Source organism: Heptranchias perlo, chromosome 13 (genome assembly GCF_035084215.1).
Source record: "Heptranchias perlo isolate sHepPer1 chromosome 13, sHepPer1.hap1, whole genome shotgun sequence".
In the NCBI taxonomy this organism is placed as follows: Eukaryota; Metazoa; Chordata; class Chondrichthyes; order Hexanchiformes; family Hexanchidae; genus Heptranchias; species Heptranchias perlo.
In genome coordinates, this window is record NC_090337.1 from 58,773,770 (window position 1) to 58,796,610 (window position 22,841).

Sequence of the window (22,841 nt, forward strand, 5' to 3'; positions counted from 1 at the left end):
TTCACCAGGTTGGCACCTCATTTTTAGGTACGCCTGGTGCTGCTCCTGGCATGCTCTTCTTCACTCCTCATTGAACCAGGGTTGATCCCCTGGCTTGTTGGTAATGGTAGAGTGAGGAATATGCCGGGCCATGAGGTTACAGATTGTGCTGGAATACAATTCTGCTGCTGCTGATGGCCCACAGCGCCTCATGGATGCCCAGTTTTGAGCTGCTAGATCTGTTCTGAATCTATCCCATTTAGCACGGTGGTAGTGCCGCACAACACGTTGGATGGTGTCCTCAGTGCGAAGACGGGATTTCATCTCCACGAGGACTGTGCGGTGGTCACTCCTACCAATACTGTCATGGACAGATGCATTTGCGACAGGTAGATTGGTGAGGACGAGGTCAAGTAAGTTTTTCCCTCGTGTTGGTTCGCACACCACCTGCCGCAGGCCCAGTCTAGCAGCTATGTCCTTCAGGACTCGGTCAGTAGTGGTGCTTCCGAGCCACTCTTGGTGATGGACATTGAAGTCCCCCACCCAGAGTACATTTTGTGCCCTTGCTACCCTCAGTGCTTCCTCCAAGTGGTGCTCAACATGGAGGAGGACTGATTCATCAGCTGAGGGAGGACGGTAGGTGGTAATCAGCAGGAGGTTTCCTTGCCCATGTTTGACCTGATGCCATGAGATTTCATGGGGTCCAGAGTCAATATTGAGGACTCCCAGGGCCACTCCCTCCTGACTGCATATCACTGTACCGCCACCTCTGGTGGGTCTGTCCTGCCGGTGGGACAGGACATACCCAGGGATGGTGATGGAAGAGTCTGGGACGTTGGCTGAAAGATATGATTCTGTGAGTATGGCTATGTCAGGCTGTTGCTTGACTAGTCTGTGGGACAGCTCTCCCAATTTTGGCACAAGTCCCCAGATGTTAGTAAGGAGGACCTTGCAGGGTTGACTGGGCTTGGTGTTTTTTTGCCGTTGTCGTGTCCGGTGCCTAGTGGTCCGATGCCGGGTGGTCCGTCCGGTTTTATTCTTATTATGACTTTTCGTAGCGAGATTTTACAACTGAGTGGCTTGCTAGGCCATTTCAGAGGGCAATTAAGAATCAACCACATTGCTGTGGGTCTGGAGTCACATATAGGCCAGACCGGGTAAGGGCGGCAGGCTTCCTTCCCTAAAGGACATTAGTGAGCCAGATGGGTTTTTACGACAATCCGGTAGTTTCATGGCCATCATTACTGATACTAGTATTTTAATTCCAGATTTTTTATTTAATTAATTGAATTTAATTAATTGAATTTAAATTCGCCAGCTGCTGTGGCGGGATTTGAACTCATGACTCCGGATTTTAGTCCAGGCCTCTGGATTACTAGCCCAGTAACATAACCACTATGCTACCGTACCCTCAATAGCCACTTGTGGTAAATTTTACATTTTTGAAATAAATCTCCATCTGAAAAGATCTCACCCAACATCTCCCTCTCTCTCCGCCCCTTGGTTACTGATTCGTCAACCAGTAGAAACAATCTCACAATACTTATCCTCTCAGAAACGTTCATATTTTTAAAAACTGCTATTAGATCCCCCTTAACCTTCTCTGCTCCAGTGAAAAAGCCATAGTTTTCAAGCTTTTCTCCATAACTATAAACTCATTCTACTGAATCTTTGTTATACTTTTTCCATCCTTCCCATAATGAGGAGCTCAGAACCACACACAGTTTGTGGCCCGTGACAAACAAAAGAACATGCATTTGTATAGAACCTTTCACATCTTCAGGACATCCCAAAGCACTTCACAACCAATGAAATACTTTAAAGGTAGTCACTGTTGTAATTTGGAAACGCAGCAAACAATTCGCGCACAGCAAGGTCTCACAAACAGCAATAAGATAATGACCTCTCTCCCTGGCAGTCCCTCAGGGTCGATGACTTGGTGGAAGATGCCCGTGCGTGGATTCTTTTAACAGGGGTGGTCGTTGCACACCAACCAGTCCCAACAGAGTGAAGTCTTGGCCCAATAGCAGGGAAATCCAAGACAACTGGAGACCAGGCTCTGCTGTAGGATGGGGACAGTGCAGCACTTCACTGGAGTGTCAGCCTAGATTTTTGTGCTCAAGTTGCTGGAGTGGGACTTGAACCCACAAACCTTCTGTCTCAGAAGCAAGAGTGCTGCCCGCTGAGCCACGGCCGACACAAGCTAATGACCATATAATCTGTTTTAGCGATGTTGATTGAGGGATGAATATTGGCCAAGGACACCAGGGAGAACTCCCCTGCTCTTCTTCCTATGATGCTGTAGGATCTTTTGCATCCATTCTTGAGAGCAGACGGGGCCTCAGTTTAACGTCTCATCTGAAAGGCAGCACCTCCGACGTTACTGCACTGGAGTGTCAGCCTGGATTTATTTGCTCAATTCCTGGAGTGGGGCTTAGAACCCACAACCTTTTGACGCAAAGGCAAAAGTGCCAGCCATCAGCCAAGCGAGATGGGCAATTCATGCATGAGATATGATAGGATCAGGCTTGGCCATTAGCCCCTCCATGTCTAGGCACAGATATTAGATTGGTGTTTCCCCACATTAGAAAAGTGACTACACTTCAAAAAGTATTTCATTGGCTGTGAAGTGCTTTGGGACGTCCTGAGGTCATGAAAGGCGCTAAATAAATACAAGTCTTTACTTCTTTCCAATGTGTTGTCCGCTGAGCAGTGAAGCTGAATGTTGCTGCTCTACTTAATGAACAAGCCTCATCTGACTCATGTCATCTCAGCGTAGTGGGGGTGGGGGGGTAGGGGGAAGAGCGGGCATGGTAGGGGTGCTACAGTTGGCCTCAGTGCCATCAGGATAGGGAGGGAAAAATATCAGGCAGGGTTTCCAATTCTGATCATTATCCACTGGCTCCCATTGGACTTGTGAGGTCATCAGGATCGGGCCAGGCTGTGATACTACCCACGGTGGAATAGTCAACGGACAATCACAGTCCAAGCTCACACGTGAAGAATGGACAAAGTGATGGTGGGCTGCCAGTGCTCGAGGGACTTAGCTCAGCCAGAGTCAGGGGAAGAAGGGGAGAGAGAACAGGAACAGAAAAGCTAAGGGGGCCTCTATTTCTTGCCTGCTGACTGTGTGCCTGTTTTTTTTTTGCCCGACAGTTCCTCCGGATGGTGGATGCCTGCGCCAACTTCCTCACCGAGGCGCTGCACCCGGACAACTGCGTGGGGATCCTCAGGCTGGCCGACGCTCACTCCTTGGACACCCTGAGGTGCTGCGTCCAGAACTACATCGTGCAGAACTTCCCCCAGGTGCTGATTCACGAGGAGTTCCTGGAGCTGCCGGCGGAGATTCTGTCGGAAATTCTCGGAAGCGACGAGCTCTACGTCACGGAGGAGGAGCAGGTGTTTGAGACGGTGACGCGCTGGGTGCGTTACCGAGAGCCCGAGAGGCGGCATCAGCTGTGCCAGGTCCTGAGGCATGTCCGTCTGCCCCTCCTGGACCCCTGGTATTTTGTGGAGCGCGTGGAAGGTGATGAACTTGTTTGGCAAAACCCTGACGTGTTCCATCTGTTGCAAGAAGCCAGGATGTACCATCTGTCAGGCAATGAGGTCGGACTTTTCTACACTGATTCAGTCATTCCAACCTTTTTTTTCAGATTGCGCTGGTTTGTGATGGTGACGATGCAAATAGAAAGAAAAAGACTTGCATTTCTTTGGAGACTTTCACGACCTCAGGACATCCCAAAGCGCTTCACAGCCAATAAAGTACAGTCACCGTTGTAATGCAGCAGCCAATTTGTGCATAGCAAGGTCCCACAAACAGCAATAAGATACATGACCAGATAATCTGTTTTTATTGATATTGGTTGTGGGATAAAAGTTGACCAGGACACCAGCCCTGCTCTTCTTCATATAGTGCTGTAGGATCCTCTACATCCACTTGAGAGAGCAGATGCAGTTTAACATCTTGTCTGAAAGGAGGCGCTGCCAAGAGTGCACCACTCCCTCAGTACTGCACTGAAGTGTCAGGCCTAGCCTCTGGAGTGGGACTCGAACCCACAGCCTCTGACACAGATACAGGAGTGCTGCCATTGTGCCAAGGTTGACAGTTAAAGTGTAGTCACTGTTGCTTTTGTAGATGAATGTGGCAGTCAATTTGTGCACAGCAAGGTCCCACAAACAGTAATGAGACATAGTGCCATGGGATCTTTTACATCCACCATGAGAGGGCAGATGGGGCCTCAGTTTAACGTCTCACCCAAAAGTCAGCACCACAGATAGTGCAGCACTCCCACAGTACTGCACTGGAGTGTCAGCCAAGGTTATGTGCTCAAGTGTCTGGAATGGGGCTTGAACCCACAACCCTCTGATACAGAGGCGAGGGTGCGACTAATGGCTGACGCCTCGGGATAGTGTAATTCAAAATTCCCCAGGTTTCAGTTAGATGAGATGACTAAAAGGGAGCTCTCCTGATCATAGAATCATAGAAAGTTACTGCACGGAAGGAGGCCATTCGGCCCATTGTGTCCGTGCCGGCCGAAAAAGAGCTATCCAGCTTAATCCCACTTTCCAGCACTTGGTTCGTAGTCCTGTCGGTTACGGCACTTCAAGTGCACATCCAAGTACTTTTTAAATGAGTTGAGGGTTTCTGCCTCTAACAACCTTTCAGGCAGTGAGTTCCAGACCCCCACCACCCTCTGGGTGAAAACATTTCTCCTCAGCTCCCCTCTAATCCTTCTACCAATTACTTTAAATCTATGCCCCCTGGTCACTGACCCCTCTGCTAAGGGAAATAGGTCCTCCCTATCCGCTCTATCAAGTCCCGTCATAATTTTATGTACCTCAATTAAATCTCCCCTCAGCCTCCTTTGTTCATAGAAAACAACCCCAGCCTATCCAATCTTTTCTCATAGCTAAAATTCTCCAGCCCTGGCAACATCCTCGTAAATCTCCCCTGTACCCTCTCCAGTGCAATCACATCTTTCCTGTAATGTGGTGACCAGAACTGTACGCAGCACCCAAGCTGTGGCCTAACTAGTGTTTTATACAGTTCTAGCATAACCTCCCTGCTCTTATGTTCTATGCCTCGGCTTATAAAGGAAAGTATTCCGTATTCCTTTTTAACCACCTTATCTACCTGTCCTGCTACCTTCAGTGATCTGTGGACATGCACTCCAAGGTCCCTTTATTCCTTTACATCTCTCCGTTTCCTTCCATTTATGGTGTATCCCCTTGCCTTGTTTGCCCTCCCCAGATGCATTACTTCACACTTCTCTGGATTGAATTCCATTTGCCATTTTTCTGCCCACCTGACCAGTCCATTGATATCCTCCTGCAGTCTACAGCTTTCCTCCTCACTATCAACTACACAACCAATTTTTGTATCATCTGCAAACTTCTTGATCAAGCCCCCTACATTCAAGTCCAAATCATTAATATATACCACAAAAAGCAAGGGACCTAGTACTGAGCCCTGCGGGACGCCACTGGAAACAGCCTTCCAGTCACAAAAACACCCGTCAACCATTACCCTTTGCTTCCTGCCACTGAGCCAATTTTGGATCCAACTAGCCATTTGATGGCCCAGTTGGTGAATACATTGCCCAATGTGGTGCTCAGTCGTACAGTGGAGGGGCTCTGGCTTCAATCCCTGAATAAGCTGATTTCAGCTGCGCAATAGGTGAGGGGTTATGACTAACCTCCATACAACTTGACAAGGGAGCAGAAAATTGACTGCTCCTGATCGCTATCTGGTGATTTCCACTGCAAAGTGTGCTTGTGCAGATGTCGGATGAGAAAAGGATTGGGTCCAAAAGTGACGCCCTCCACAGTCGACTAGCCTGGTGAAACATATGGAGAATGGCCACTTTTAACAAGGCTTAGCTCAAATTCCAAGTAGAGTCAGTCCCTGTATACCCTGTCAATTCCCTTCATTATTTTAAACACCTTGATCAGATCAACTCCTGAACAACCTCAACCCCAAGGAATATAAAACAAGTTTTCCCAGTTTCCCATCAGTCCTTCATTCCTGAGAGGGAATTTTACAAATTTGTGTTTCAAGTGTAGACACTGGGAATTAATAGACAGAAAGTCACATGTCCAAATTCCCAATATACTTCCAGCAGGTGAAACTCCCTGCTGGAAGTGCAAATTTGTAAACCTGCCCTCCTGCTGAGTTGAAGTTTGGCGATTATTTGCTTTTATAGGTGGGTTGCCCAAACCTGAGACCTGACAGTGCTCTGAGTAACTGCTTTTATATTCTGAACCCCCTGTGTTGAAGCCTGGTATTCCATTAGGCCTCTGATCACATTTTACATTTTGGAACTAGTTATTACTGAATTACGTACCTGAACCCACAACTCCCTCTGTTTACCTAGCACTCATGGCTTTCCCATTTCGACTTTACTGCCGACTTACATCTAAAGTGCAGTACCTCACACATCGTTCTGTTAAACTGCATTTGCCATCAATCCGCTCACTTGCTTACCTTCTCTGCAGCCTTTTCCATTTTTCCTGCTTTCCATCACAATTCACAATACCCTCCTAGATGCTAACTATATTTCCTAGATTGTAATTATACATACATACAAACATACAAACATACAACAACAACAACAACAACAACAACAACTCGCCCTTATGTAGCATCTCTAATGTAAAGAAGGTCCAGAGGTGCTTCACCGGTAAATAGGAGGAAATTGTACGCTAAGCCAAGAAGGGTGAAATTAGGGGTGACCAAAAGTTTGGTCGAAGAGATGAGAAGGCTTTTAAAAGAAGAGGGAAAGGGGGAGAGCAGAGTGGTTTGGGAAAGGAATTTCACAGAGTAGCACGCAGGTGGCTGAAGGCATTGCCGTTAATGGTGTGGCTGAAAGACTGGGTGTGGGGAGGAGGGGTTCCATTTCATGGGACACTGGCCCCAGTACTGGGACAGGAAGGAGCTGTACCGTTGGGACGGGTTCCACCTGAACCGGAATGGGTCCCGTGTTCTAGCGGAAAGGATAAATAGGGCTGTCGATTGGACTTTAAACTAGTAAGACGGGGGGACGAACCTGGTGAGGGTAACTTAAGTCTGAAGATAAAAGAAATAGGAAGTAATAGAGAGTAAAGGTCAGACGAAGGCAAGGAATATGGGTAATATAACCGGTCAGGGAATAAATACAGTTACAGAACATCAGTACAAAATGACTGTTAAAAATAAAGTGAGGGGAACAATTATTAAAAACAAATTAAATTGCCTAGACAGCAATGTGCACAGCATCTGAAACAAAACAGGGGACCAGGAGGCAATAATTCATAGTGAGGAGCCAGATGTGGTAGGGATCACTGAAACACGGCTACATTGGGAACAGGGCTGGCAGTTGAATATTGCAGGTATAATGTATTTAGAAAGGATTGGGAAGAAGCGGGGATGGGGTAGCTGTACTAATTAGAGAGAACATAATTGTAATAGAAAAAAGAGACATAAGTAATATTAAGATAGAAACAGAATCCATGTGGATTGAGACAAAGGATAAGAAGGGATCGATCACGTTAATAGGGGTATTCCACAGACCACCTAATAGTGGAGGGGAAGTGGAGGATGAAATATGTAGACAAATCTATGAAATGAGTAAAAAACATCGAATAATAATCATGGGAGATTTCAACTACCACCAATTGGCAAGAAGAGGTAGGAAATGGGGAAAGGGGAATGGGGTTTTTACAGTGTGTACAGGACTCCTTTCTTACCCAGAATGTGAGAAGCCCAACATGAGAGGAATCACTGCTGGATCTAGTAATGGGAAATGAACCAAAGCAGATAAAAGAAGTTAGCGTTGGGGAACATCTAGGCAATAGTGATCATAACATAATACTGTTTAAAATAATGATTGAGAAAGACGTAAATGAGATAAAGACTAAAGTAATAGATTGGAAAAAAGCTAATTTTGAGGGGATGAGAATGGAACTAGGGAAGGTAAACAGGAAAAAAATGTTGACAGGCGAAGAGATAGAATAACAGTGCGAAATATTTAAAACGGTGATCAATAGAGTTCAGGAGAAATATATTCCTTTAAAAGCAAGAACAAACCAGCCAATAATGATGAATAAAGAGATAATAGTAATAATGGATGAATAAAGAGATAAAAGTAAAATTGAAACCAAAGAAAAGAAATATACTCTAAGTACACAGTCAATAAAGGAGAGGATGACACAAGGGAATATGAAGAGGTGAGGAAAAAAGTTAAAAAAAACAATTAGGAAAGCAAAGAGGAATAATGAGATTAAATTTTCAAGGAATATGAAAAGAAACAGTAAAGTATTCTACAGACACATAAATAACAAAAGAAAAATTAGGTTAGGGATAGGGTCACTAAGGGAGGCACACGATAAACTCACAGGTAATGACTGTGAAATGGCAGAAATATTGAACAGTTACTTTGCCTCAGTGTTTACCAGGGAGACTAACAAGGTGGGCATGACATTGGAAGAAGAGATCAAAAAAGGTATAAAAACATTTAAGATAGAAAGGGGTGAGATAAACTAATCAAACTTAGAGAGGATAACACCATTGGTCCGGATCAATTGCATCCACGAATATTAAAAGAAGTTAGGGAGGAGATAGCAGAAGCACTATTACATATATATAAAAATTCATTAGAAAAGGGAATAGTTGTGTTATACTTGTATAGAACCTTGGTTAGACCACACGTGGGGTATTGTGCACAGTACTGTCTCCACACTATAGAAAGGATATAGAGGCATTGGAGAGGGTGCAAAAATCAGGAAAGGCTGAATAGGCGGGGGTCGTTCCTCTAGAAAGAGAAGATGGAGGAGTGACCTGATAGAGGTCTTAAGGTTAATTAAAGGGTTTGATAGGGTAGATGTAGAGAAAATGTTTCCACTCCTGTGGGAGTCCAAAACTAGAGGTCATAAATATAAAATAATCGCTAATAAATCCAATAGGGAATTTAGGAGAAACTTCTTTACCCAAAGAGTGGTAAGAATGTGGAATGCACTACCACAAGGAGCAGTTAATGCAAATAGCATAGATGCATTTAAGGGAAAGCTAGATAAGCAAATGAGGGAGAAAGGAATAGAAGGGTATGCTGATAGGGTTAGATGAAGTAGGGAGGGAGGAGGCTCGGTTGGAGTATAAACGCTGGTATAGACTGGTTGGGCCAAATGGCCTGTTTCTGCACTGTAGTTTTGATGTAACTCAATGAGAGGAGGAGAGGATGCAGAAGAAAACCAGAGTTAAAGGAACGGAGGCAATATAGAGCTGGAGGAGGCTGCAGCGATAGAGAGGGGCAAGGCCATGGAGGGATTTAAAGACGAGGATGCGGATTTCAAATTTGATGCACTGGGGGAATGAGGAGCCAGTGCAGATCAGCATGGGAATCAGTGTCGGGGCTTGCAAATGAGGCCCAGGAATTAATATCTCTCAGGCCTCATGGTCTCGGGTTACCAGAAGGCTTGGCGCCAGCTTTGGACCCCATACCTCCAATTCCCGCCTCAACTTAAAACCGGGGCTGACATAACGTCAATCCTTAGATGCATACGGTCCTGATTTGTTGTACGCATTAAGAATGATACAGGTGCAAACTGTTTTTGTAGGGGGGGGGCGGTGGTGAAGGGGAAGGGGAATTCTTGTATGATGAAGTTGGCCCTGTGAACTGCTGAAATGGTGGCAACAGCATAATGTTTCCATCGGTTACCGAACAAAACATGAGGAATAGTCCCTTGGGTGAGGTACTGGGGGCTGATGTTGCTCAGGGAGTCATTCGCATCACCTTCAGGAGAGAGGGGGGTAACTTGGTAAATAAAAAAGAGCTAACACCGTGCTGCAAATAGCCGTGGATTGTTAGGAGGGACTGTGCTGTATCCAATCTGAACTGGGCTGGAATCTCATGGGTCCAGCCGACGAGATGAAATAGAAATGAAACACGATGGAGTGAGAGAATAAAGAGAGAGAGGATAAGTGCGGAAGAGAGAGAGAAACTGAGAAAGAAACTGCGAGAGGGAGAGACAGAAAGAAATCTAGAGAGAGACAAAGTGAGAGAAAGATACAGAGAAAGAAACATAAAGAACGGGAGACAGAAAAAATGAAAGAAAGTGAGAGATGGTGAGAAAAAGTGAGAGAGGAAGAAAAAAAGAAATTGGTCAGTGTCTGACTACAGGCGCGAAATGAGCAGCGTTACTGCAGCCCACCCCCGAAGAAGTCAGCTCAAGGATCTCCCGAAATTGGTCCTCAGGCCTCATTATAATAATTGTAGCGAGCACCTCCAATGGAGGATCACTGCTCCCCACTGCTGTAGAAACTGTATTTAACAGATTCTAAGACCCATGAGTCAGTTATACATTGACAGATGTTTATTAATATTTGACAGCATACTGAGGCTAGAAGTAATCAATATGCGTATATATACTTACAAGTAGAAAGTCCATCGGGGACATACAAATGATACCTCTCAAGGCTATTTGCAGCACTGGGTCTCAACTTGTGCTAGAAATCACTTGTGCCAGCAATCAATATTTATACAGATTAACAAACAAGCGTAGCTGAACTGTGTTATGATTAACTTCCTCTCAACTGCTGTCTTTGCCTCTTTTGTTCTAAACTTGTCTCAAGTTCTCTCTGTTTTCTTACATGGCCATGATGAGCTGATTATTGTACTTTTCCGTTACCCTTAAACTAGTTTGTCCCATTGTAACCTTAGCAATTCTCATGGCATTCACACATAATGCTTTCTGCTCATGTCAAGTTATCCTAACCTAGCCATGTTCTGTGTACACCTCCTAACAGCCACAGGACCAATTTGGGTCTCCTGCCTCATCGGCCGTCAGGTATGTCCTGGAAGGGTGATGGAGGAGAATGGGAGCATGGCAATTGTGGGCTAACAGCGGCCCACAGTAGTTCTGTGGATCCAGGAGAGCACTCCAGCAGCCCCCCCTCCCCCCACCCCCGACCCCTGGCTCCACATAAATGTAAATTAAAAAAAAAATGTACTGACCTTTTTTTACTGTGGCCTTTAGGAGCATTTTTTTGACGAATACTGAAACTGTCGCAGGACCCACATTCTTTGCATATTTAAATCAGGCCAACGCATGCTTTCAGGCAGCCACCAGGGACGCCTAAAAACAGTGAGGACCAATATGGCGGCAGCACATATCGTGTGCAGGACCACGCATCCAGAAATTGGTGTACGTTGCACCCGTTTCACGCCCGAAAACTGGGCATAATGCATACCAATTTCTCCCCCAGTAAGTAAGAGAGAGAGAGAGAAAGACAGAAAAAAAGTAATGGGGGACAGACAGGCAGGGAAAGCATATCAAGTGGAAGTGAGAGTTGAAAGGAAATAATAGGTTATTTTTAGAAGCATAAGACAACATCAAATTAATCATCGGCTGAGTGTTTACCACTGTTCCTTTTTTGGATGCAAGAATTATTCAGTGTTAAAGAGTGTCCACTAAAGGAACTCAGCTCCATAAACATGCCCAGTGACAGGCTTTTTACTTCTCCTAACCATCTCTCAGCAGTAACCTCACAAATGAGACGTTGAATTCTTGTTGCTACGTGGCCCGTGACCATAAGATGGCGCCAGTCGTGGAGATCACCAATGCAGCGCGGTTACAGCCGTCATGGCAGTACCAAAACTTGTGGTCAAATGATAGAGCTGTTGCCCTTTGCCACGGTGGAGGTGGTGCGAGGTGGGGGGGAGTGGGAGTGGAGATGCAAGGGCAGAGTCGACAACGTAGGGGGGCAAACCTGGGGACCCACCTTGGGCCTGTTCCAGCGCAGGAGCCAAGAGCTGTTACTGCCAGCAGGAACTGATAGAGCAGGATCATGACCTCCACAGGTCGAAACCAGCTGCTGAGGGGCAAAATAAAGTTGTGGATGGGAATAGCAGCATTCTGTGCTTAAATGAATCTCAGCACAGGTCAGAGATTGGACGGCTGCTCTCAAACCAATGGTTTAGTGCTCTTGTGGCTATTGTCCCCGCTCCTGATTATATCTCCCGTCTCCCAGATAGGCTGTCCCTGGCTGGTTCTTGGGAGGACAGTCTGCTTTTTGACCAGGGTCCATTTTTGTATTCTTGTTAATGTTGGTCAAAGAGGTAGGTTTTAAGGGGCATCTTAAAGGAAGAGAGAGAAGTGGAGAGGTTTAGGGAGGGAATTCCAGAGCCTAGGGCCCAGACGGCTGAAGGCACGGCCGCCAATTGTGGAGCGAAGAAAGTGCGGGATGCACAAGAGGCCAGGGTTGGAGTGACGCAGAGATGTCGGAGAGTTGTAGGGCTGGAGGAGGTTACAGAGATAGGGAGGGGTGAGGCCGTGAAGGGATTTGAACATGAGGATGAGAATTTTAAAATGGAGGTGTTGGTGCACCGGGAGCCACTGTAGGTCAGCGAGCACAGGGCCGATGGGTGAATGGGACTTGGTGTGAGTTAGGAGACGGGCAACAGAGCTTTGGATGAGCTCAAGTTTATGGACTTTGGAAAATGGGAGGCCGGTTTTGGAATAGTCTAGAAGTAACAAAGGCATGGATGAGAGTTTCAGTAGCAGTTCAGCTGAGGCAAGAGCAGAGATGGGTGATGTTACGAAAGTGGAAGTAGGCGGACTTGGTAATGGAAAGGACGCACTTGGAAATTTTCCCCTGTAAGGGGTGGGTGCAGTCTTGTGTTCATCGGGCAGTGACCTGCCAACGAGAGCCACGCAGTCTGCATGTAATTTCAACATTTAATTTCTTTGCATGTCACTCCCAGCACATGTGCAACTGCTAGGCCTGAGGCCTGCACTTATCCTGTCTTCTGGCAGGGTCCTTTCATATCTGGTGTAAAAATGCCTGAACACAACAATCAATAGATTTTACTGGGGTTTTTCTCCCAAATTTTTCTACCCGACCTGTCCTGAAGGTTCTCACTCTCGCTGAGGTCCAGTTCTGTGAGTGGCAGTCACTCTCACCCAGCTCAAAGGGAGAGTGCTGAACGGGCTATTCAACATGGGGGCATCACAGCCAGGCCCAATTTTATCCTCACCCAACATTCATGGGCACAAACCTGCCAGCAGGGCTCACTGAACAGTGATAATCAGCAGGAGGCCCTGGTCTGTTATTTTCCTTCCTTAGTCCAGGGGTGCTGAGAAAGAAAGAAAAAAGAAAGAAGAAAGACTTGCTTTTATACAGCGTCTTTCACAACTTCAGGACATCCCAAAGCGCTTTACAGCTAATGAAATAATTTTGAAGTGTAGTCACTGTTGTAATGTAGGAAACACGGCAGCCAATTTGCACACAGCATGATCCCACAAACAGCAATATGATAATGATCAGATAATCTGTTTTTAGGTGTTAGTTGAGGAATAAATATTGGCCAGGACACCGGCTTTCTTTCGAAATAGTGCCATAGGATCTTTTATGTCCACCAGAGATGGCAGACAGGGCCTCGGTTTAGCATCTCATCTGAAAAATGGCACTCCCTCAGTGCTGCACTGGAGCATCAGCCTAGATTTTGTACTCAAGTCTCTGGCATGGAACTTGAACCCACAACCCTTCTGACTTAGAGGCAAAAGTGCTACTCGCTGAGCCACAGCTGACAGCTGAGGCCACCTTTGATCCCAATCCTTGAGGCCAATTGGTTGCCTGGCTGAGATCAGCCCAAGGATTGAACCTGATACCCCCCTGTTTTGTATGACTGAAGAGGGTAAAGTTCCTCATTGTGAACTTGTTTCAGGGTTCTTTGTAATCCAAGATCGAATGAAAAAAAGAATAACCCGGATTTTGCACTCACCCTTTTTATCATTGGCGCAGGTTATTTCGGAGAGGACAAAGCCCAGGATGCAGGAGTTCCAGTCAGAGGTCTTCATGATAATTGGTGGCTGCACCAAGGATGAGAAATTTGTGTCGGAGGTGACCTGTTTGGACCCGCTCCGACGTAGTCGCCTGGAGGTGGCCAAGCTGCCCATCACGGAGCAGGAGATGGAGAGTGAGAACAAGAAGTGGGTGGAGTTTGCATGCATTACATTCCGCAATGAGGTCTACATCTCAGGTGAGCAGTGTTTAGAGCCATTAATCCCACTGAGATAGTTCTTTTCATTTGTTTATTTTGTGATCATCAAGGTGAGACCTGGGGAATGCAGCACTTTCCATTTCAAGGAACCAGAATGATAGGACAGTGTAGAGGGAGCTTTACTCTGTATCTAACCCGTGCTGTACCTGCCCTGGGAGTGTTTGATGGGACAGTGTAGAGGGAGCTTTACTCTGTCTCTAACCCATGCTGTACCTGCCCTGGGAGTGTTTGATGGGACAGTGTAGAGGGAGCTTTACTCTGTATCTAACCCGTGCTGTACCTGACCTGGGAGTGTTTGATGGGAGAGTGTAGAGGGAGCTTTACTCTGTATCTAACCCGTGCTGTACCTGACCTGGGAGTGTTTGATGGGAGAGTGTAGAGGGAGCTTTACTCTGTATTTAACCCATGCTGTACCTGCCCTGGGAGTGTTTGATGGGGAGTGTAGAGGGAGCTTTACTCTGTACCTAACCCCTGCTGTACATGCCCTGGGAGTATTTGATGGGACAATGTAGAGGGAGCTTTACTCTGTATCTAACCCGTGCTGTACCTGACCTGGGAGTGTTTGATGGGTCAGTGTCGAGGGAGCTTTACTCTGTATCTAACCCATGCTGTACCTGCTCTGGGAGTATTTGATGGGACAGTGTAGAGGGAGTTTTACTCTGTATCTAATCCGTGCTGTACCTGCTCTGGGAGTGTTTGATGGGACAGTGTAGAGGGAGTTTTACTCTGTATCTAATCCGTGCTGTACCTGCTCTGGGAGTGTTTGATGGGACAGTGTAGAGGGAGCTTTGTCAACACTGGCATCCCTCACCCTAATGAACATAAAAATTCAGAACAAAAAAGCTGCACGTGTCCCATTCCTGGTTCCGGCAGCTCCGTAAACAATTGTTTAGCTGCCTTCCTAAAATAAATCCAGTGGCAGTTCTGCATAAAGTGGCCCAATGCCAGGCTGTTTTCTACAGAGCTCAGTGATGAAAAACAGGGGAGACGGCATTCTGAGAGGAAGTGAAGATACAAACAGGAAATATGGCAAGAGATGAAGGGGACGCTGAGTGCTATTTTTGGCATTCATGAATCAAAGCTGCATCTCCTCTGCTGACACAGCTAGGCCCCACGTATTTCCAGAGTTCTTTTCTCCCCACCCTGAGTTTTCTCCCCTCGTCATCTGAAGGGACTGATTCTCGCTGGGGCATGTAGGAACAGGAATAGGCCATTCAGCCCCTCGAGCCTGCTCCACCATTCAACTAGATCATGGCTGATCTGTACCTCAACTCCATCTACCCACCATTGACCCATATCCTCTTGATACCCTTACCCAACATAAAACTATCAATCTCAGTTTTGAAAGCTTCAATTGACCCCCAGCATTCGCAGCTTTTTGGGGGAGAGAGATCCAGATTTATACCAAACTTCCGTGTGAAGAAGTGCTTCCTGATATTATCCCTGAATGGCCTGGCTCTAATTTTAAGATTGTTCCCTCTTATTCTGGATTCCCTCACCGGAGGAAGTAGTTTCTCCGTATCTACCCTATCGAATCCCTTTAACATTTTAAACACCTTGATTAAATCACCCCTCAATCTTCTACATTCAAGGGAATACAAACCAAGTTTATGCAAACTGTCCGCATAATTTAACCCTTTAATCCCCGGTATTATTTTGTTGAATCTGCACTGTACCACCACCAGGCCAATATATCCTTCCTGAGGTGTGCTGCCCAGAACTGAACGCAGTGCTCCAGATGGGGTCTAACCAATGCTCTATACAAACGGAGCATCATTTCCACCCCTTTGTATTCCAGCCCCCTTGAGATAAAGGCCAACATTCCATTTGCCTTCATGATTACTTTTTGTACCTGACCATTAGCTTTTAGTGATTTGAGTACCCGGACACCCAAATCCCTCTGCTCCTCCACAGCTCCTAGTTTCTCACCAAGGTCCAGTTCGACAGATACCGGCTGTCTCCAGCACCTCACCCAAGTGACTATTCTTTCCCTCTGAGTCAAGTCAATGAGTTTTGGCTTAGCTCGTTGATCGTCGGGGGGGGGCTTCACTGTCGAGCCCCCAGCCTGTCCCCACCTGACGATCATGCACGTGCACTTTCCATCGGGGGACACAGGAACGTTGGCTGATTTTTTCCCCCCCCCCCTTTCTAGTCTGGGTGTGCTGAGTCCGCTCATCTCGCCTCAACTGCTACCTCAGGTTTTAGCGGTACCAATCAGCACAGCCTGAGGACCAAACCTGGGATCTTCTTGTCTGTATGGTTTGGTTCTACACAGGCCATTAGGGGAGCTTCCAGAATTGTTCCACACAAAGCAGGGGCTGCAGTATGCATCAAATTGGTACAATGAGAAGGCCCCTGCTAACCCTTGTGGCATAGTGGCAGCCCAGTAAGTCCGTGTTGGCCAGTGATGGAGTGTTGTATTTCTTCACCATAAGGTCCCTAGTTCAAGACCTGCAATTGCTAAAAGTTTCTTTTATGGGAAAAACCCTTGGGGATAAAAAAAAGCTCAGTAGGTAACAGCATGAGACTAGCAACAATACTTTTACTGAGATAGTACCTTAATACATTGGAACATCACAGAACACCTCGCTTAATGAATTACTTCACTGTTGCAACAACAACTTGCATTTATATAGCGCCTTGACGCAGTAAAAGGTCCCAGGGCGCTTCACAGGGGCGTAATAAGACAGAAATTGACACCGTGCCAAAGAAGGAGAAATTAGCAACCAAAGGTTGGTCAAAGAGGTGGGTTTTATGCAGTGTTTTCAAGGAGAAGAGAGAGGTAGAGAGGTTTATGGAGGGAATTCCAGAGCTTAGGGCCTAGGGAGCTGAAGTCATGGCCGCCGATGGTGGGGTGAAGGTAAGTGGGGGAGGCACAAGAGGCCAGAATTGGAGGAATGCAGAGATCTCAGAGGGTTGTAGGGCTGGAGGAGGTTACAGAGATAGGGAGGGACGAGGGCCATGGAAGGATTTGAACACGAGGATATCTGGGCATTATATGCCAGCATTGTCCCACAAACAAAAAATGAGATGAATGTGGAAGGTTTTTTTGATGGTGTTGGTTGAGGGACACCGGGAAAAGTCCCATGGAACCTTTACCGTCCACGGGAACTGGCAGACGGGATCTTGGTTTAACATCTCTTCCAAAGGACTCCCTCAGTACTGCACTGGAGGGTCAGCCTAGATTATGTGCTCAGTTCCCGGAGTGAGCTAGGCCCAGGAAACAGGAATAAGCCATGCAGCTCAAATAAGCCCAACTCTTTTTCATGGACCAGCCTCACCTACTCGCCTTCTCACTGTCTAAAATAAGAAAATCTAGACCAAGAAAAGGCCATTTGGCCCATCAAGTCTGCTCCATCCAGAGCCATGTACGATTATTCCATCATGAAATTCCCTTGACTGTTGATCTTATAGTTTAAGGAACACTACATCCCTTTGAAAGACTCAATCAGTGCTCTAACCATATTCTCCCATTCTCAACAGCTATCAATCCAGCTCTTTTCTAGTGGTGCTAATTGTCCAGGATCAATTCCCTCCTTTCAGAGCCTGTTCTGTCCACTATCCAATGAGGAAAGTGTTTCCTAATCTCTAATCCTGCTTGAAATTCATAGGGGAAAGATTTTAGTCTGGGCCCGTTTCCGGGCCTAGACTTGGTGCTGTGGAGCCAGTGTGCGCCTGAACCAAAAGGCCCGAATTGGTCCTCGGGCCTCATCTACATGTTCAGGGTGAGCTGATCATGTCTTGGTGAAGTGCCTTGGGATGTCCTTCTACGTTAAAGGTGCTATGTAAATGGCACTTGTTATCGTCCTGCGTTTGCTGTACAAGATAAAATAGCTAGTTTTCTTCACCGCTTTTCATTATTTAAAGACCTGAATCATGGCCAAGGAAGCAGGAATGTATGTGGAACAGCTCATCGGTCACATGTACACAAGAACTTTCAAGGGATAGAATTCAAGTCAGGGCTCGTGCGTCTGGAAGATTAACTGTCATATTTCTGTCATCTTTCCAGGTGGTAAAGAAACGCAGCATGAAGTGTGGAAGTACAATGCCTCCCTAAATAAGTGGATTCAGGTTGAATATTTAAACATTGGACGGTGGCGGCACAAGATGGCAGTTCTGAGTGGCAAGGTATACGCAGCGGGAGGTTTTGACGGCAATGCGCGCCTCAACAGTGTGGAAGCATACGACCCCTTTCACAACTGCTGGACAGAGGTATTTATCGAGCGGAACATCAAACAATCATATATATGTATATATACATCCATGTAAATGTCAATCTATAATATATCGAGTTATTTGTATAGTGTGCACTTCCTGTACATTTCACACTTTATTTCCTGTGTCACAATTTTTCTGTAACGCTACTTCTGTCACGCCTGGGTGTCACATCTCTTGGAGAAAGAACTTGCATAGTGGCTTTCACAACCTTAGCACATACCAATGAAGTACGTTTTTGAAGTGTAGTCACTGTTGTAATGTACGGAAAAGCGGCAGTCAATTTGCGCACAGCGAGGTCCCACAAACAGCAATGAGATAAATGACCAGATGACTTGTTTCTTTTAATGATGTTGGTTAAGCGATCAATATTGACCAAAGCACCAGGACAGCTTCCTGCAAATGGTGCCATGGCATCTTTTCCATCCGCCTGAGAAGGCAGGCGGGGCCTCAGTTTAACATCTCATCCGAAATGCGGCACCTCCGACAGTGCAGCACTCCCTCAGTACTGCACTGGAGTGTCAGTCTAGATTGTGTGCTCGAGTCTCTGGAGTGGGATTTGAACTCACCAGTTTCTGATACAGAAAACACTGTAAATGCCACTTGATGTCGTCCTGTGATTGTTGTACAAGATAAATAGCTAGTTTTTTTCACCTCATTATTACCTTTCAATACTGAGGAAGTGGAATCAGTTCTTATACCTGCCTTGTTCCTGGGGGATGGTGATGTGATGCAGCAATGGGGGAGGGGGTGGGGGGAGGAGGGGAGGGGGTGATGGAGAGAAGCTGAAGAGAGAGGAGAGAAAAACTGAAAAGTTGTGATAAAGTAAATACTTTTCTTCTCTTTTACCTTTCTTAAGCAATCACATCCCTCATTCGAAAATGTGTCCTTTCATTCTGTGAATTCCGATCAGTGAATTGTGATCCAAATTATTCCTTCTGCCGCAGGTGGTTCCGCTCCTCGTAAACGTGAGTTCGTTTGCTGCCACCACCTATAATAAGAAGCTATACATCATTGGAGGAGGACCCAATGGAAAGCTGGCCACTGACAGGACTCAATGCTACGACCCTTCAGCCAATAAATGGAGCCTCAAGTCACCCATGCCCATTGAAGCCAAGTGCATCAATGCTGTAACATTCAATGACCACATTTACGTCGTAGGTATGTGGACTGCGGTGCTTTGCTATGGAGCTGTGGGTGGTGAGTGCAGATGTTACATCTGAGCACGAAGAGTTTGGGTACAACTTTCTGTTCAAAGAACAGAAGGATGTTTAGGAATGTGCAAAGGTTATTGAACCAAACAAGCCCTTCCCTTTTTCATCGATCAACGCTAACTACTCCCCACCCCCCTCTCACCATATCACTCAACCTTTTCTGTCTCCAGGAACGCATCCAATTGTTTCCTACAAGTTGAAATTTACCCGAGTTGTGCACCAGAGATGAGGTACCTCGCCCACCACCCAGCGCCTAACGAAAGGTCGTGGGCACGGTGCCCATGATTTCTCATCGAATGTAAAATCGCAAGCGTTTCCCATTGTACATTGGCGCGTACTTGGAAAACTGACTGGATATTGGCTGCTTCAGAGTCCTTCGCTGGTAACTTATTTTTGAAACTCCAAACGCCTGTTGTGTCACAGTTTTCCCACTAATCTTCCCTTGTCTCTCCTGACTTCCTCGTTCATTACTTGTCTCCCCTGGGATTTGAAGCCTTCATCACATGGATCAGTTGGCCCGGGTAACTATGTCAGTTCCTTTCATCATTTCAATTAGATCGCCTCAAAGTGGTGGTTTTAGTTACACAATAACATTAGGAAGAGGCCATTCAGCCCCTCGAGCCTGATGTGCCATTTGATTAGATCTGGCTGATCTGTACCTCAACTCTATGTAGCCGCCTTTGATCCATATCCCTTGATACCCTTACCTAAGAAAAGTCTATCAGTCTTGAAAATTCCAATTGACCCCCAGCAACCCAACCTTTTGGAGGAGTGAGTGATTTCTACTACCCTTTGTGTGAAAAAGTACTTCCTGTTTTCCCGACTGTACTAGGTCAAAATTTCTCATATGCTCTACTGGTAGGTCAAAGTCAGGAAATGGCCTCTCTTGTCCATGACTTGAATTCCTGATATACAGAGTGATCTTTGCTAGCCCCTTGGTACCCTCTCGGGGTCAATAAGTGGTTTTGAGCTCTGCTGAGGGTCGCTATGAAGGTAAAGGGCCGTAGAGACGTATCTTTCCTGCCTGTTTGCGGGTAGTTCAGACTGGCTGGCCCGGTGGATTTAACGGTGGGATATAGAAGGGCGGTTGACCCCATGTCATGCACCTTGCACCCAGCACATGATCGAGTCAGGTGGCACCAAATTCTTGACTCAGCGGCAAGAAGGCGGCTCACCACCACCTTCTCAAGGGCAATTAGGGATGGGCAATAAATACTGGCCTTGCCAGCGACACCCACATCCCATGAATGAATAAAAAGAAGACCTTTGAAGATTTTGAAGTGTGCGTGGGCCTCATTGTAGCATTGAAAGATGCTGAATGTTTCCTTACTGATCAGCTCTTTGGGCTTTGCTTGGCAATTTAGAACTGGGACTTCTGGGCTTCTGTACTATTCAGTGCAGAACATCCATTCTTAAAGTTGGGGCTGACTAGTTGTTTGGACACTTGCCTTGTGTTGCTGTCATTTTTGACTCGTCAGACTGTTCTTTCTGCACATTCTTGTTTGCCCAATCTCTTTCTTCTCCCTGCTGTTTGGTGTCGAACTTTTGTAATTCACGACTCCCTTTGCACAGATCTCCAGCCACAGCTGGCTAGCAGCTGTCAGCCTCAGCACCATCCATAGTTGCAGACCACGTGCTCTTTTTTTGAGCGAGCGATCAGCAATTCTGGCCCCTCTCTGCGCTGCTTGTGCAGTGCTCTCCTGGCCGGCCTCCCTCCTTCCACCCTCCATAAACTTGAACTCATCCAAAAGTCTGCTGCCCTTTTCCTAAGTCGCACCAAGTCCCGTTCGCCCATCACCCCTGTGCTCGCTGATCTGCACTGGATCCCAGTCCGGCAATGCCTCGATTTAAAAATTCTCATCCTTGTTTTCAAATCCATCCATGGTCTCGCCCCTCCCTACCTCTGTAACCTCCTCCAGCCCCACAACTCTCCGAGATCTCTGCGTTCCTCCAATTCTGTTCTCTTGCGCATCCCCTACTTCCTTCCCCCACAATTTTCGGCTGTGCCTTCAGTCATCTAGGCCCTAGGCTCTGGAATTCCCTCCCTAAACCTCTCCGCCTCTCTACCTCTCTCTCCTCCTTTAAGGCGCTCCTTAAAACCTACCTCTTTGACCAAGCTTTTGATCACCTGTCCTAATCTCATTCTTTGGTCTGGTGTCAACTTTTGTCTGATTCACTCCTGTGAAGCACCTCGGGACATTTTACTACGTTAAAGGCGATATATAAATGCAAGTTGTTGTTGGTGAAAACATTCTCAAATTGCGGAACTGTTCAAATTGTCTCTCGGTACTTTCCTAGGGTTCAGTCCTGTGGATGTGCTGGACTTGTCCTTCATGCATGTACATCCGAGGCGATTGATTATAGTGCGATTTCAAACAGGAACGTTAATATAGAAGCGTGGGAATTATAATAGTAGGGAGCTGTGCGAGTCAGGGCTGTTGATATTGACCGCTCATCAATGTGAACCAACAACAAGTAGTATCACAGGCAATACATGGCTATACCAAGAACACGGGGAAATTACCAATGCTTCAGTGCATCGGCTATAATCTGATCCAGTGCTGATATTTGCATGTGTATGAGAAGAGGCGGAACAGGCATTAAAGGCAGGAATTTCAAGGTTGTGGTTTGAAGTCCACATCAAAGTGAGCGACAGCTGAGTTCAAGGAACTGTTATCACAGCCGAAGGAGACAGAAAGAAAAAAAATCAGCATCTCAATAGGAAGCACAATGCTGACAGGCTGAGGGCCACGTATTCAGCTCACAGTTTTATTTGCAACTTTAAACCACAATCATTCTTGTAGAACTTATTTGATTGTGATTACAAGAACACTAGTCGATTTCTTGGTAAACGGATTATCAGATTTCTACCAGGTTAAAAACTACAAGGAAGTTTCCAACCATATCAGATCTTCAGGATCTTGTCAAGAGCGTGAAGTAAACATTTCTTTGGAATTACGATTATTTTATTCCGTGGAAAAGTGCCAAGGCTTATGTTTAGAGCCCGGAGGTGGGTTTAAAAACGATCAACAATATTACTCCATCAGGGAATGGAACTGACTTCTCTCTAAAGTATAGAGGGAAGTCAGTTCCATTCTAAATGCGATTTCATTTTGAGGATTTCATTTCGTTCACCTGAGGAAGGAGGAAGCCTCCAAAAGCTTGTGAATTTAAAATAAAATTGCTGGACTATAACTTGGTGTTGTAAAATTGTTTACAATCCCTCTAATGTAGTTCATGTAGTTCACTGTAGCACATTTGGCAAAATATAGTTTAATTGGTTTAATACGTAGATAATTGAATCCAATTAAGGTGTTAGCTGTTATGGTAATTGCACAATCCAGATCACTGTAGTAAGACACTTATGATTAAACATTCGTGGCTTGAAGCAATTACC

General features: G+C 46.1%; 1 protein-coding gene across 1 annotated transcript in view; it reads left to right on the forward strand.

Moving 5' to 3' along the window:
* The window catches only part of klhl6 (kelch-like family member 6), a 52,039-nt gene that overhangs the window by 13,675 nt on the left and 15,523 nt on the right, over positions 1-22,841 (forward strand). Inside the window, exons 3-6 of the mRNA XM_067995549.1 lie at positions 3,136-3,585; positions 13,757-13,994; positions 18,025-18,227; positions 19,178-19,391. Of these exons, the coding sequence (XP_067851650.1) occupies positions 3,136-3,585; positions 13,757-13,994; positions 18,025-18,227; positions 19,178-19,391 (1,105 nt within the window). The remainder of the gene's footprint in view (positions 1-3,135; positions 3,586-13,756; positions 13,995-18,024; positions 18,228-19,177; positions 19,392-22,841) is intronic.